Below are 14,259 nucleotides of genomic sequence, written 5' to 3'. Positions count from 1 at the left end.
TTCTAGTAATGAAAATAACTGAAACTAAAAACTGCTAAAGAGGGGCATCTGGGTGGCCCAGTGGGTTAAGCCTCTGCCTTCGGCTCAGGTCATGATCTCAGAGTCCTGGGATTGAACCCCTCGTTGGGCTCTCTGCTCAGCGGAGAGCCTGCTTCCCCCTCTCTTTCTCTGCCTGCCTCTCTGGGCTACTTGTGATCTCTGCCTGTCAAATAAATATATAAAATCTTAAAAAAAAAATAAAAAAATAAAAACAGCTAAAGAAAGAAGTAATGAACTCAAAGACAGGTGTTAGGAAATTATCCAGAAATCGGAACAAAGCATCAAAGAGAAAATATATAGAGAAGTAAAATAGAATGCAAGGGTCAATATTAACATACATCCAGGAGGAGATAACAGACAGTTGTCCACACTGGTGAAGACACAATGCCTCAGATTCAGGAAATGTAACACATCTCCCTAGCTGGTATACCTAGCAAAACGGCTGACTGCCAAAGACAAAACAGCTGCAGGAGAAGGGTTGTTTATCCTTTGAAGGAAAGACGATTATACTGAAAGCACAGTAAAAACATGAAGATTTCAGAGTGCCATGAGAAAATAATTCTGAATAATGAATGGATGAACCGACTTCTAAGAACTAGGGCAAATGAAGACATTTATAGATAAACAATTTACTATCAATAGTCCATTACTTAAGGAACTAAGGGCAGTGGTTCTCAGCCTGAAACAAACACGGGCTGTATAATATAATCTCAAATTTTGTGTGTTTAAAAATATTAGAACAGTATACAGCTAAAATAACATGTAAGCCACAGGAAATTGATTGGAGTCAAAGTATTCAAAATGCTTGTGTTGTTTGCTGGGAGGACAGAGGTTGATTCTCTTCTGTTAAGTATCCATGTTAACACTTAGAGGGAACTACTAAAAAAAGAAAAATACAGGGTTTAACTTCAAAACCAGTAGAAGGAAAATAAATGAACTGGGAGAAATAGTTTAGAAAAATGTGGGGGAAAAAAGCCCTAAAAACTGCAACAAATAGAAACTACTGAATAAAATAGTAGAATGAAGTCCAACCATATTATTAACCTACAGTTAGTTAAACGGTTTAACATCTCTAGTTATGACATAGATTGTCAAACTGGTTTGAGAAGTAAAATCTAATTATAGTCTGTTTACCTAAGGATAGATGGAAAGTAAAAGAATGGGAGAGCATATACCAGGTTAATACACCAGAAAAAAGGAAGTTGGTGGAGATATATTAATTTTTTTTATTTAAAAAAATTTTTTTTTAAAGATTTTACTTATTAATTTGACAGAGAGTGATCAGGCAGAGAGAGACGGGGAAGCAGGTTCCCCGCTGAGTAGAGCGCCTGATGTGGAGCTTGATCCCAGGACCCTGAGATCATGTCCTGAGCTGAAGGCAGCAGCTTAACCCACTGAGCCACCTAGGCACCCCATATATTAATTTTTTGACAGAGTGATTTTATGGTAAGAAGTTTTATTATAAGGAAAAGGTTTAACTCATGTGAGGTATGTCCCTTTGCCACTGACAGGATTAAATCCCTGAAGTATACACATATAATCTGTGTTTCTTATCCTGATACTTGACTTCTCATAGCCCTGGCTCTCAGGAGTGAAATTCTGATGTACTGCATAGCACACACAAGTCAGAGAAAATATCAGATAGGATCTACTGCTGTAAACCAGTAAGTGTGGATACATAAGACAGTAACAGATACCTAAAGAATACCTTATCTTTTGAAACCTTAAGTGTCTGTTTGGTTTTCTCAGCCGCATACACTGTTACAAAGAGTCAAAGCTTGTACAACGGAAGAGGATCAGGAGAAGCTGATGCAAATTACAAGTTTGCATTCATTGAATGCCTTCCTTCTGCCGATTAAAACTGTAGGTGTGCAGGTGAGTTGGGTGAATTCATTGATCTGTGACATAACTTTTTGCAATTTTTTCTTTCCACTAATATTGAAATAAGAGTGACTTAGGAAAATGAAATATAAAAGTATATACACCAAATTTAGAAATGTTTGAAAAGGTGGTACTTTATAGAGTGTTTATGGAGTGAATAGGGTTGTAGAAACTACATATTGAGGCTGAGATTTTGTAGTTGGGGAACATCTGTCATCTCTAACCAAAAGCAGATACTAAAATAGTGGTTTACTGGGGCGCCTGGGTGGCTCAGTGGGTTAAGCCGCTGCCTTCGGCTCAGGTCATGATCTCAGGGTCCTGGGATCGAGTCCCGCATCGGGCTCTCTGCTCAGCGGGGAGCCTGCTTCCTCCTCTCTCTCTCTCTCTGCCTGCCTCTCTGCCTACTTGTGATCTCTCTCTGTCAAATAAATAAATAAAATCTTAAAAAAAAAAATAAATAAAATAGTGGTTTACTATGGGTTTGACTTGCTTGCTTCTGCCTCGAAGGGCAGGTACCAAGAAGTCATGCCCTCATGTATGCTTCTTGGTGTGAAAATATACTGTGACTTTAGAAGTCTTAAGTGCAAGAACGCCCCCAGTTGAACATGTTACACTATTTAGGTCTTACTCTCAGCTTGTGTATTCCTTAAACCAGTGCTCTCTGCCTCTTCAACATGTTCTCTTAGCTGTGATCATGTACAATTAACATTTTTGTATTTATGGTTCTGTCTTTCTTAATTGTAAAAGCATATGTGCATAATATAGTTTTTACTTTTAAAATGTTATCTATAAATAGATTATATTAAATTCTCCTTTATATGATCCTCAGGTGAGTTTCTGGGGAGAGGTTTGGGTGGGTAGGGAAGAGGAAAGTTTCTATTCCCTTAGGGTTTTTAGTTAAATGAAAACTAGTAAAGGTTTCAGTAATTTAACTTAAAATGGTATGAATGCTAGTTACAGGGCCTTCCTTATGTATTTAAAATTCTTAGGTCTGCTTGTTGGACAGATCCTTTGAGTATGATACAGTGTCCTTCCTCATCTCTTATTATAGTCTTTGGCTTAAAATCTAATTGATCTGATATAAGGATTGCCACTCCTGCTTTCTTCTTATGTCCATTAGCATGGGAGATTCTTTCCACCCCCTCCCTTTGAATCTGGAGGGGTCTTCGGGTTTAAAATGAGTTTCTTGTAGGCAACATATAGATGGGTTTTGTTTTTTTATCCATTCTGATATCCTGTGTCTTTTGATTGGGGCATTTAGCCCATTAACATTCAGGGTAACTATTGAGAGAGATGAATTTAGTGCCATTGTATTGCCTGTAAGGTGACTGTTACTGTATATTGTCTCTGTTCCTTTCTGATCTACTACTTTTAGGCTCTCTCTTTACTTAGAGGACCCCTTTCAATATTTCCTGTGGAGCTGGGTTGGTTTTTGCAAATTCTTTCAGTTTTTGTTTGTCCTGGAAGCTTTTAATCTCTCCTTCTATTTTCAGTGATAGCCTAGCTGGATATAGTATTCTTGGCTGCATGTTTTTCTCGTTTAGTGCTCTGAATATATCATGCCAGCTCTTTCTGGCCTGCCACGTCTCTCTGGATAAGTCTGCTGCCAATCTAATACTTTTACCATTGTATGTTACAGACTTCTTTTCCTGGGCTGCTTTCAGGATTTTCTCTGTCACTAAGACTTGTAAATTTTACTATTAGGTGACGGGGTGTGGACCTATTCTTACTGATTTTGATAGGGTTCTCTGCACCTCCTGGATTTTGATGCTTGTTCCCTTTGCCATATTGGGGAAATTCTCTCCAATAATTCTCTCCAGTATACCTTCTGCTCCCCTCTCTCTTTCTTCTTCTTCTGGAATCCCAATTATTCTAATGTTTCATCTTATGGTGTCACTTATCTCTCGAATTCTCCCCTCGTGGTCCAGTAGCTATTTGTCCCTCTTTTGCTCAGCTTCTTTATTCTCTGTCATTTGGTCTTCTATATCGCTAATTCTTTCTTCTGCCTCATTTATCCTAGCAGTGAGAGCCTCCATTTTTGATTGTACCTCATTAATAGCTTTTTTTATTTTAAGTTGGTTAGATTTTAGTTCTTTTATTTCTCCAGAAAGGGCTTTTTTTTATCTCCTGAGAGGGTTTCTCTAATATCTTCCATGCCTTTTTCGAGCCCAGCTAGAACCTTGAGAATTATCATTCTGAACTCTAGATCTGACATATTACCAGTGTCTGTATTGATTAGGTCCCTAGCCTTCGGTACTGCCTCTTGTTCTTTTTTTTGTGGTGAATTTTTCCGCCTTGTCATTTTGTCCAGATAAGAGTATATGAAGGAGTAAGTAAAATACTAAAAGGGTGGCAGCAACCCCAGGAATATATGCTTTAACCAAATCAGAAGTGATCCCAGATCGTGAGTGGGGAGAAAGGGGATAAAGAGAGGTTCAGAAAGAAAAAAAAAAAAAAAAGAAGAAGAAGAAAAGAAACAATTAAAAAAAGAAAACGAATAAAGAAAAAGTATAAAAAATATATGTATATTAGATAAATTTAGTTTAAAAATGTTAAAAAAGGGTAAAAGTTAAAAATTTAGCAGAAGAAGAGAAAAAAATTGAAAAAGAAAAAAAAATTAAGTTAATTGTGAGACTAAGGAATCATGTGGAGAAAGCCATGAGTTCCGTGCTTTGCTTTTTCCTCCTCTGGAATTCCACTGCTCTCCTTGGTATTGAAACCACACTCCTTGGTAGGTGAACTTGGTCCTGGCTGGATTTCTTGTTGATCTTCTGGGGGAGGGGCCTGTTGTAGTGATACTCAAGTGTCTTTGCCCTAGGCGGAATTGCACCGCCCTTACCAGGGGCTGTGCTGAGTAATCCGCTCTGGTTTGCTTTTGGCAGCTTTTGTTCCCTGAGTGCTTTCCTTTCCGTAGAGTTCCGGAGGACAGGAATACAAATGGCGGCCTCCTGGTCTCCGGACTGGAGGAGCCGAGAGCCCAGGGCCCCACTCCTCAGTGCGCCCTCAGAGAACAGAGTCCAATTACTCCTGTCTCCCTGGCCTCTGGCTGCACTCTGAGACCACCGAGCCTGCAACCGGTTCAAGGTAATTCGGAGCTGTGAGCTCACTCCTCGGCTCTGTCTCTGTAGCCGGCTTCCCCCTTCTAAACTTGTAAGCTCTGCGACACTCAGACACCCCAGATCCTTCTGTGACCCTGCGGGACCTGAGCACGCTGACCCCGAGTGGGCTTTGCCCCGGTTTAGCCTCTGGAGCGATGTCCCTCTGTGGAGCAGACTTTTAAAAGTCCTGATTTTGTGCTCCGTTGCTCTGCCGCTTACCAGGAGCCGACTCCTCCCCCAGCGATCTATCTTCCCGTCGCTTTGGATTCACTTCTCTGCCAGTCCTACCTTTCAGAAAGTGGTTGATTTTCTGTTTCTAGAATTCCTGTTCTTCTTTTCTTTGATCTGCCATTGGATTTGGCAGATCAAAGAAAAGATTTGCAATCTTTAGATAAGCTATCTAGCTGATCTCCTGCTACCTGAAGTAGTCTCAGCCTGCTACTTCTCCACCATCTTGACTCCTAAAATCGCTTAGCCATCTTCTAATTGGAAAACTGCATCTCTTCCTCTTCACCCATTTTGCCTGTCCTCCCACCCCCACCTTGGTTGTGATAATCATCAGTTTATTCCTGTGTTCATAGGTCTGATTTAGCTGTTTATTTGATTTTTAGGTTTCATATATGACTGAAATCATATGGTATTTGTCTTTTTCAGTCACTTACCTCACATAGCATAATATCCTCTAGCTCCATCCGTGTTTTGCAAATGGCAAGACAAAAAAACAAAACAAAACAAAACAAAAACAAAAAAACCCGTCATCCTTTTTAATGGGTGCATAATATTCTCTCTGTATGTGTGTACCTACCACATCTTTCTTATTCATTCATTTATTAATGAACATTTAAATTTCTTCCATATCTTAGTTATTGTAAATAATGCTGCAGTAAACATAGAGGTGCATATATCTTTTCAACTTAATGTTTTTACTTTCATTTTCTTTGGGTATATACCTATTAGTAGAATTGTAGAATTATGGGATCATACAGCATTTCTATTTTTAATTTTTTTGAGAAACTGTTTTCCACAGTGGCTGTACATTCCCACCAACAGTACACAAGGGTTCCTTTTTCTCCACGTCCTTGCCAACACTTAATTTCTTGTCTTTTTGATACTAGCCATTCTAACAGGTATAGGCGGATATCTCATTGTGGTTTTGATTTGCATTTCCCTGATGATTAGTGATACAGAGCATCTTTTCATGAGTCTTTTGGCCATCTGTAGGTCTTTGAAAAAATGTCTATTGAGATCCTCTGTCCATTTTTTAATTTAATTGTTTGGTTTTTTTGGTGTTGTATGAGTTCTTTACATATTGTAGATATTACCCCTTATTGGATTTATCATTTTGCAAATACTTTTTTCACTAGGTTCCCTTTTGATTTTGTTGATGGTTTCCTTCACTGTGCAAAAACTTTATTTTGATGTAGTTTCAATAGTTTAATTTTGCTTTTGTTTCCCTTGCCTCAGAAATATCTAGAAAAATGTTTACTATGGCAAATATCAGAGAAATTACTGTCTGTGTTCTCTTCTAGGGTTTTTGTGGTTTCAGATCTCACATTTAGATCTTTAATCCATTTTGAGTTTATTTTTGTATATGGTGTTAGAAAGTCGTCCACTTCTATTCTTCTACATGTAGCTGTCTACCTTCCCTAGTACCATTTATTGAAAAGACTGTTTTGGGACGCCTGCGTGGCTCAGTTGGTTAAGCAGCTGCCTTCGGCTCAGGTCATGATCCCAGCATTCTGGGATCAAATCCCGCATCGGGCTCCTTGCTCCACAGGGAGCCTGCTTCTCCCTCTGCCTCTGCCTGCCATTCTGTCTGCCTGTGCTTGCTCTCTCACCCTCTCTCTCTGATAAATAAATAAAATCTTAAAAAAAAAAAAGAAAAGAAAAGACTTTTTTTCCCCATTGCATATTCTTGCCTCCTTAGTCATAGATTAATTAATCATATAAGTGTGGGTTTATTTCTGGCTTCTCTGTTCTTTTCCACTGATGTATGTGCCTGTTTTTGTGCCAGCATCATACTGTTTTGATTACTGTGGTCTTGCAGTTTATCTTGAATTCTGGAATTGTAATACCATAGCTTTGTTGTTCTTTCTCAAGGTTGTTTTGGCTATCCAGGATCTTTTGTGGTTTCATACAGATTTTAGTATTATTTGTTCTAGTTCTGTGAAAAATGCCGGTGGTATTTTGGTAAGGATTGCATTGAATGTGTAGATTGCTTTGGGTAGTATGGACATTTTAACAGTTGTAATTCCTCTAATCCATAAGCATGGAGTATCTTCCCATTTGTGTCCTCTTCAATTTCTTTCATCAGTGTTCTATAGTTCTCATAGTTACAGTTCTTTTACTTCTTTGTTAATTTTATCCTTAGGTGTAATTCTTTCTGGTATAGTTGTAAATGGTATTATTTTCTTAATTTCTCTTTCTGCTTTTTCATTTAAGTGTATAGAAATGCTATTGATATCTGGGTATTAATTTTGTATCCTGCAACTTTACTGAATTTACTTATTACTGCTAGTAGTTTTGGTGGAGTCCTTAGGATTTCCTCTGTGTAACATCATGTTGTCTTCAAATAGTGACAGCTTAACTTCTTCTTTACCACTATTGATACCTCTTATTTTTTTTCCTTCTCCGATTGCTGTAGTCAGGACTTCCAGTACAACATTGAATAAAAGTGGCAGGGGTGGACATCATTGTCTTGTTCCTGCTCTCAGAGGAAAAGCTGTCAGTTTTCACTGTTGAGCATGATGTTAGCTGTGGTGTTTTTCATATATAACCTTTATTATGTTGAGGTAGAACATGGGCAGATCTTATCTGCCAAATTAAGTGTGCTGGCTATATACATTTGGGCAGATACTTGGAATGAAATCCCAGTGCACCTTTGGCATGTTTGAATAAAGTTTTAATATTACCACGACACTTTCTTTGTCTCTGAACTGATTTAGGTAGAATTTAATATGGGATTTTAATTTAGGGTTTATATCATTAGAGACATATTCATATATACTTATATATTCAAACAGGTTTTCATTTAAAAAAGAAACCAAAAAAATTGTCAGTGGTGTTACCATGCATGAAACATTTTCCAGTCCATCTTTTGGCTTTAGAAAACCATTAAAAATTATTGACTGTATTTTTATTTTCAGGGTGACTGTCGTTCCTACAGTTACGTGTGTGGAATCTCCAGTAAAGACGAGCCTGACTGGGAATCTCTTATTTTCCTGGCTAGACTTATACCTCGCATGTGTCACAACATTAACAGGTATGTTCTACAGGGCAAAAGGTGAGGTGAAACAGAAGGGTGTATTTTTTAAGATGTTCCCATTATGGAGAGACCAGAAGACTCAAAGTATAGATACAGGTATGCACGTAAGTAACAATTGAGCTGATACTTAATAATACCTTGTGTTCTGTTCCTTTATCACCAGTCATCTGCTTAATAAAAAACTTTGCTTTTCTTTAAACAAAAAATAGGAAGGATTTTTAAAAAATTAAGTATTAAATATTAAAGACACTTTAAAAACCTATCTTCCAAATTAGGTGCTTATGCTAGCTATTGGTTTTATGGTAATCTGTTTTCTTCCACTGGAAGGAATATGTATGGGTGATAGAATTACCAATAGAGACTTGGTTAATTTAATAATAACCCCAGGGGAAATCAAAGAAAAGAAAAAGGTATATGACTCTAAATTCTAAATGTAGAATTTATTTTTTCTGATCCAGGTTTTCTTTCACTTGCGTGGTAATTTCTATTGTTGGATGTGTCTATAGCTGATTTGTAATCTATGTGTAATGCTCCATTGCACTGTCCCATGTAGAATTCAAAAAATCTCACACCAGATCGCTGATTAGATGTTCTTATTTCACCATTGTCTACTTTTTTATTTTCCTCATGAATATTAAACAATTAACTAAAAATAGTTAATTGAGTTTTCAGTTTACTCAAGTTTGCTACAGGAATTAGGAATCTACTTATTTGTGTTCACCCAGCAGGGTGTGTATAGTTTGTCCTTTGAGACAAGGAGTCAGAGGGAAGTCAGTTTTTTACTGGTATTAACATGCCCACTGAAAGGCTTATTACTGTGATGAATCTAAGGTTTACAGAAGCACCATCAATACACTGAGAAGAGTGAATTATTAATAAATAATGGTAAATTTGTAATTGCCTATTTTGAATGGAATTCATTGCCTTGGTTAAAATAATGGTTTATTATTGATCTTCTAGAGAATGTGTGATATCTAAATAAACTTTTCAGGTTATACAGAACATTCTCTTTCCCTCAGTTTGACTCAACTGCTTCTGTTTTTCATTTCACAACATTTTTACATTTTCATCTCTCTATTTTTCTTTTGCCACAGGTCCTTCACCCTTGTTTAAACTTTCTCTGTCCTTTTATATGCAGATTTTTCTGCCTGTTTTCTTTTTCCCACATTTGTTCCTCCCTACTTTCCCAAATATCCCTCCCCCCTGCAAAAAATTAAAGTCTAACAACCAACAAACAAAAAAAATAGATTTACGAACCTAGCAAGCCTTAAGAGTCTTTAGATTTCTTTGCTAGGGTCTGTTTTGGGAATTGGAATTTAAACGATTAAAAACATTTTTTCTATTTTTGCCAAGTTTTGTCCTAATTTGCATTGTGGAATCTTTGTGTAGAGAAGGTCTGCTGCAGTTTTATTGTCCTGTACAATGTGAAAGATGACTTATTCCTGTGCATTCTATGAACACTCTTGTTTATAAGAAATAAGACAGAAAGAGCAAGTTCGTGGCATTCTTTTTCCAAGTTGCTTTTTCCTTGAAGGATCATTTATGAACTCCAGGGACTGTATCGTTTAGTAGAAGTATAGCATTTGGTACATGGGACAAAAACTTGCTATATAGTATGTTTGGGAGGAGGCAATGAATTATTTGGTGATAGTGTGGTTTTTATCTGATGCTGTTTTCTTTATGATTTTATTCCAAGTACATATTAAGAAAAAAGAAAAAAAATTAAACTTCACTATGGAACTTGCCAAGAGACATGTATTTTCTTTGGTTAAGACAGAAGGGACTAGAGAAAGGGGATGATTGTGTGCTGGCTGGAGTCCCAAGTCGGGAGCGCTAGGATGCATTCATATCTATATCCTGACTGCCCCTTGTTTTCTGGGGGAAGGTGGTTGGAACAGATCCTCCCTACCAGCGGTAGGATTCCTCTTGAGTTGTAATTATCTGATCATAATTTCCTCAAGTTGTGTTCTTTTAAACGTTACTTTTATTAACACCTGCAGTATATCTTCCTACCTTTCAAACAGATGTTAGTTAAAGAAGTAGTGAGTTACTCCTTTTAGAAGCAAATAGTAGGATGCCAGGTTCTGTTTTGGTAACATTTTAAATAATGAGGGAAAGAAAATCTTTCTTTGAGATCAGTGTTTCACAAAGCAAAACAAAAAAATTAGTCAAATTGGGAAATGCATTGTAGCCTTATCTTGGAGGTTTCTAGTACATATAGTATCTGAAGTTCTGGCATAAAACAACCTACTTATTTGTTCAACTCAGTGTTTCCCCAGGCTTATGTATGTTTATTTCTTAGGGCTACTATATCAAATTGTCACAAAGCAGAAGGCTTAAGACAAATTTATTTTCCCATGGTTCTAGAGGCTAGAAGTCTGAAGTCATAGTGTTAGCAGGGCCATGCTCTCTAGGGCATAAAGCTCTGGGGAAGGATCCTTCCTTCACTCTTCCTAGTTTCTGGCATTTACTGGCAATCTTTGGCTTGTGGCAGTGTAACTCCAGTCTCCGTTTTCACCTTCACATGGCCCTCCCTATTTTGTCTGTTTCCAAATTTTTCTTCTTAGAAGGACACCTTCATAGATTTATGCCTCCCTGATCCATTATGACCTTATCTTAACTTGACTACATCTGCAAAGACCCTATTTTTAATCTGTAGATTCCAGATGGACATGAAGTTTGGGGGATACACATCAGCCCAGGACATCATATGAAAAGAGAATTGTGATAATCCCCTATATCTTTGTATATTCTGAGATACTGTTATTCCAAAGAATACACTTTCAGGAAGGTACATAGAACATAGAACCTTCTATAATCTTATATCCTGGGGCAGCTGGGTGGCTTAGTCAGTTCAGTGTCTGACTCTTGATTTTGGTCCAGATCATTATCTCAGGGTTGTGGGATCGAGCTCTGTGTTGGACTTTTTGCTGGGTGTGGAGCCTGCTTGAGATTCTCTCCCTCTGCACCGCCCCCACCAAGTGTGCATGCTCTCTTTAAAAAAAAAAGTATATCATCTTTTTTTTTATTTTTGAGAGAGAGACAGAGTATGAGTGGGGGGTGGGGTAGAGGGACAAGCAGACTCTCCTCCTGAGCATGGAGCCTGATGCAGGACTCGATGTCAGGACCCTGAGATCATAAGCTGAGCCAAAGTCAGATGCCAGAGCCACTCAGGTACCCCTGTATATAAAATCTTCTATCCTATCCTACCCATGTGGTGATTTGAAGTGGGTGAGAGAGGGGCCGCAGAATTAACGGAAAGAATGATACATTTTTTCAAAAGATTATTTATTTATTTATTTGACAGACGGAGATCACAAGTAGGCAGAGAGGCAGGCAGAGAGAGAGAGGAGGAAGCAGGCTGCCTGCTGAGCAGAGACCCCAATGCGGGGCTCGATCCCAGGACCCAGGCAGAGGTTTTAACCCACTGAGCCACCTAGGTACCCCAAGAATGATATTCTATGTTCTTTGTTTTTTCTACTAAAATGTCATTTCTCTATAATTTTTACCTCCTTCCCTTCTAGAGTTGTCTATATATTTGGCCCACCAGTTAAAGAACCTCCTACAGATGTTACTCCCACTTTCTTGACAACAGGGGTGCTCAGTACTTTACGCCAAGCTGACTTTGAGGCCCATACTATTCTCCGGGAGTCTGGTAAGTTGTTCATTTTGTTTATTACTACATGCTCTAACTAGAATTTGGAAATGTGGCATTATGATTTCTAGTTAGGAGGATGCATGTTTGAATTCTGGATGCTTTTATTTTTATTATTCATTTCTATGGATTGGTCTGTGATATTGTCTGCTGTTATAAAAATTTTCACCTTTATGGTCATTTGTGGATATGTACATATAAGCAAAAAATTTGAGTCACCTGACTCCCATTGTTCCCAGCTGAGGTTATAAATATATTCTCTTTGTTCACTAGTACTATAAACAGGTGTCCTTTTTGTAGTCTATTTAGTACCATATATTTTTTTGCATTTCTGTGCTTTTTGTTTCTGATTTTACTGTTTGAAATGTCCCCCAGGCGTAGTGCTGAGATGCTGTCTAGTTTTCTTGGCACAGGAGGGCTGTCATGTACCTTATAGAGAAAATATGTGGGTTAGATAAGCTTTATTCATGTATGAATTATAGTGCTGTTAGCTGTGAGTTCAATGTTAATGAATCCAGAATAAATAATAGGGTGTCTTTAAACAGAAATACACATAAAACAAGGTTATGTATTGATTGGTTGATGAAAATGTGACCAGAGGCTTGGCAGGAATCTCTATATTTCTCTTAGGGACAGTGGTTTACAATGTGCTAATTCAGTATTTGCATTGTAGGCCATAACTTCCTTGAGTAACAAGAAAGGACTTACATATATATCTCAGCACTGTAACATCACTGCAATTATTAAATTCTGTTGTTTATATTTGTGGTTGAGTTTACTTACAAATATGACAGTAGTTGAAAACATGCATGATGACAGTCTTAACTGGTATGTTTATGTATGTGATTTTAGATATTATCTGGGAGGATTTAATGGAACTGTGTTAGAGTGCTTTTCCATGGTGTGATCATTGGTTCTACACGTTTACTTCCTTTTTCTAGGGTATGCTGGAAAAATTAGCCAGATGCCAGTGATTTTGACACCATTGCATTTTGATCGGGACCCACTTCAGAAGCAGCCTTCATGCCAGAGATCTGTGGTTATTCGAACCTTTATTACTAGTGATTTTATGACTGGTATACCTGCAACACCTGGCAATGAAATCCCTGTAGAGGTAACTTACATATTTTTCTCATGTACATTTTATAATATGGTGAATGGAATAGGCTGTGATAGAATTGTTATTTCTGGGGTTGGTTTTCTGTTTATAAGATAGGCTTTTTCATTTTATTTTTCAAAGATTTATTGGAGAGCATATGTGTGTGTGGTGGGGGGGAGGGGCACAAGCATGGGGAGAGGAGCAGACTCTCCACTGAGCATAGAGCCTGAAAGGGGTGTGTCGGGGGTGGGGAGTTGCTTAAGGCAGGGCTCTGTCCCATGACCCTGGGATCCTGACCTGAACCGGAATCAAGAGTAGGACACTCAACTGACTGAGCCACCCGGCTCCCGTAGGCTTTTATTATGATTTTTAATTCTCCACATAATTATTATTTTTTTTAATCTCCACAAATAAATAAAGCACTGGGTGTCATACTCAACTAGTGAGTCATTGAATATTATATTAAAAACTAATGAGGTACTTTAACTTGGCTAATTGAATTAAAATTTAAAAAAATAATTATAGTAGTTTTCTAGAAGACCTTAAATTTATTATACTCCTCTAAATGTCTGATTACTGTGTGGAGTAACTACTTCTAATGTACATTTCTATCTAATCTTGCCAACCTCTACTTTATAAATAGTATTTTCCAAGTAAAGGAGAAAACCCTGGTAGTGAAGAAGAGTTTATTAGAAATATGGATGAGATTTGATACCATGGTGAAGAAGAGTTTATTAGAAATATGGATGAGATTTGATACCATGGTGGCTAGACATCCATGAAATTACTTAATGCTCTGCTTGCTACCTTTTTTTTCCTTAAAGATTTTTTTTTTTTTTTTTTTTTAATTTGAGAGCAGAGAAAGAGCAAGCTTGAGCAGGGGGCAGAGGCAGAGGGAGAGAGAGAAGCAGGCTTTTTACTGAGCAGGTAGCCCAATATAGGGCTCCATTCCAGGACTGGGATCATGATGTGAGCGGAAGGCAGATGCTTAACTGACTTAGCCACCCAGGTGCTCCAACTGCCAACTGTTTTGATCACCATCTCCGTCTCCTGTTCTCTGTCGCCTGGAGTGTTCCAGAGAGCTATTTGCATAGTAGCAAATGAAAAAGGGAGACTTTATTAGGTGGACCTCTGCTCTGTTCTCTAAAGCAAGGCTCTGGTTAGAGCTACATAGCTAGGTTGAGGAGTGGGGCTTACTTAAGAGTTTGTTTCCCCTTCAGCT

The 14,259-nt window shown here is 38.0% G+C and overlaps 1 protein-coding gene across 3 annotated transcripts in view; it reads left to right on the top strand.

Moving 5' to 3' along the window:
* The window catches only part of GMPS (guanine monophosphate synthase), a 70,348-nt gene that overhangs the window by 53,621 nt on the left and 2,468 nt on the right, over nt 1-14,259 (top strand). For all 3 annotated transcript variants that reach the window (XM_059163695.1, XM_059163696.1, XM_059163697.1), the window contains exons 12-15: nt 1,789-1,914; nt 8,165-8,280; nt 11,808-11,938; nt 12,880-13,052. In XM_059163695.1, coding sequence (XP_059019678.1) covers nt 1,789-1,914; nt 8,165-8,280; nt 11,808-11,938; nt 12,880-13,052 — 546 coding nt within the window. The remainder of the gene's footprint in view (nt 1-1,788; nt 1,915-8,164; nt 8,281-11,807; nt 11,939-12,879; nt 13,053-14,259) is intronic.

This window comes from Mustela lutreola, chromosome 2 (genome assembly GCF_030435805.1).
Source record: "Mustela lutreola isolate mMusLut2 chromosome 2, mMusLut2.pri, whole genome shotgun sequence".
NCBI classification, from domain to species: domain Eukaryota; kingdom Metazoa; phylum Chordata; class Mammalia; order Carnivora; family Mustelidae; genus Mustela; species Mustela lutreola.
This window is presented reverse-complemented; position numbering and strand designations above follow the sequence as displayed.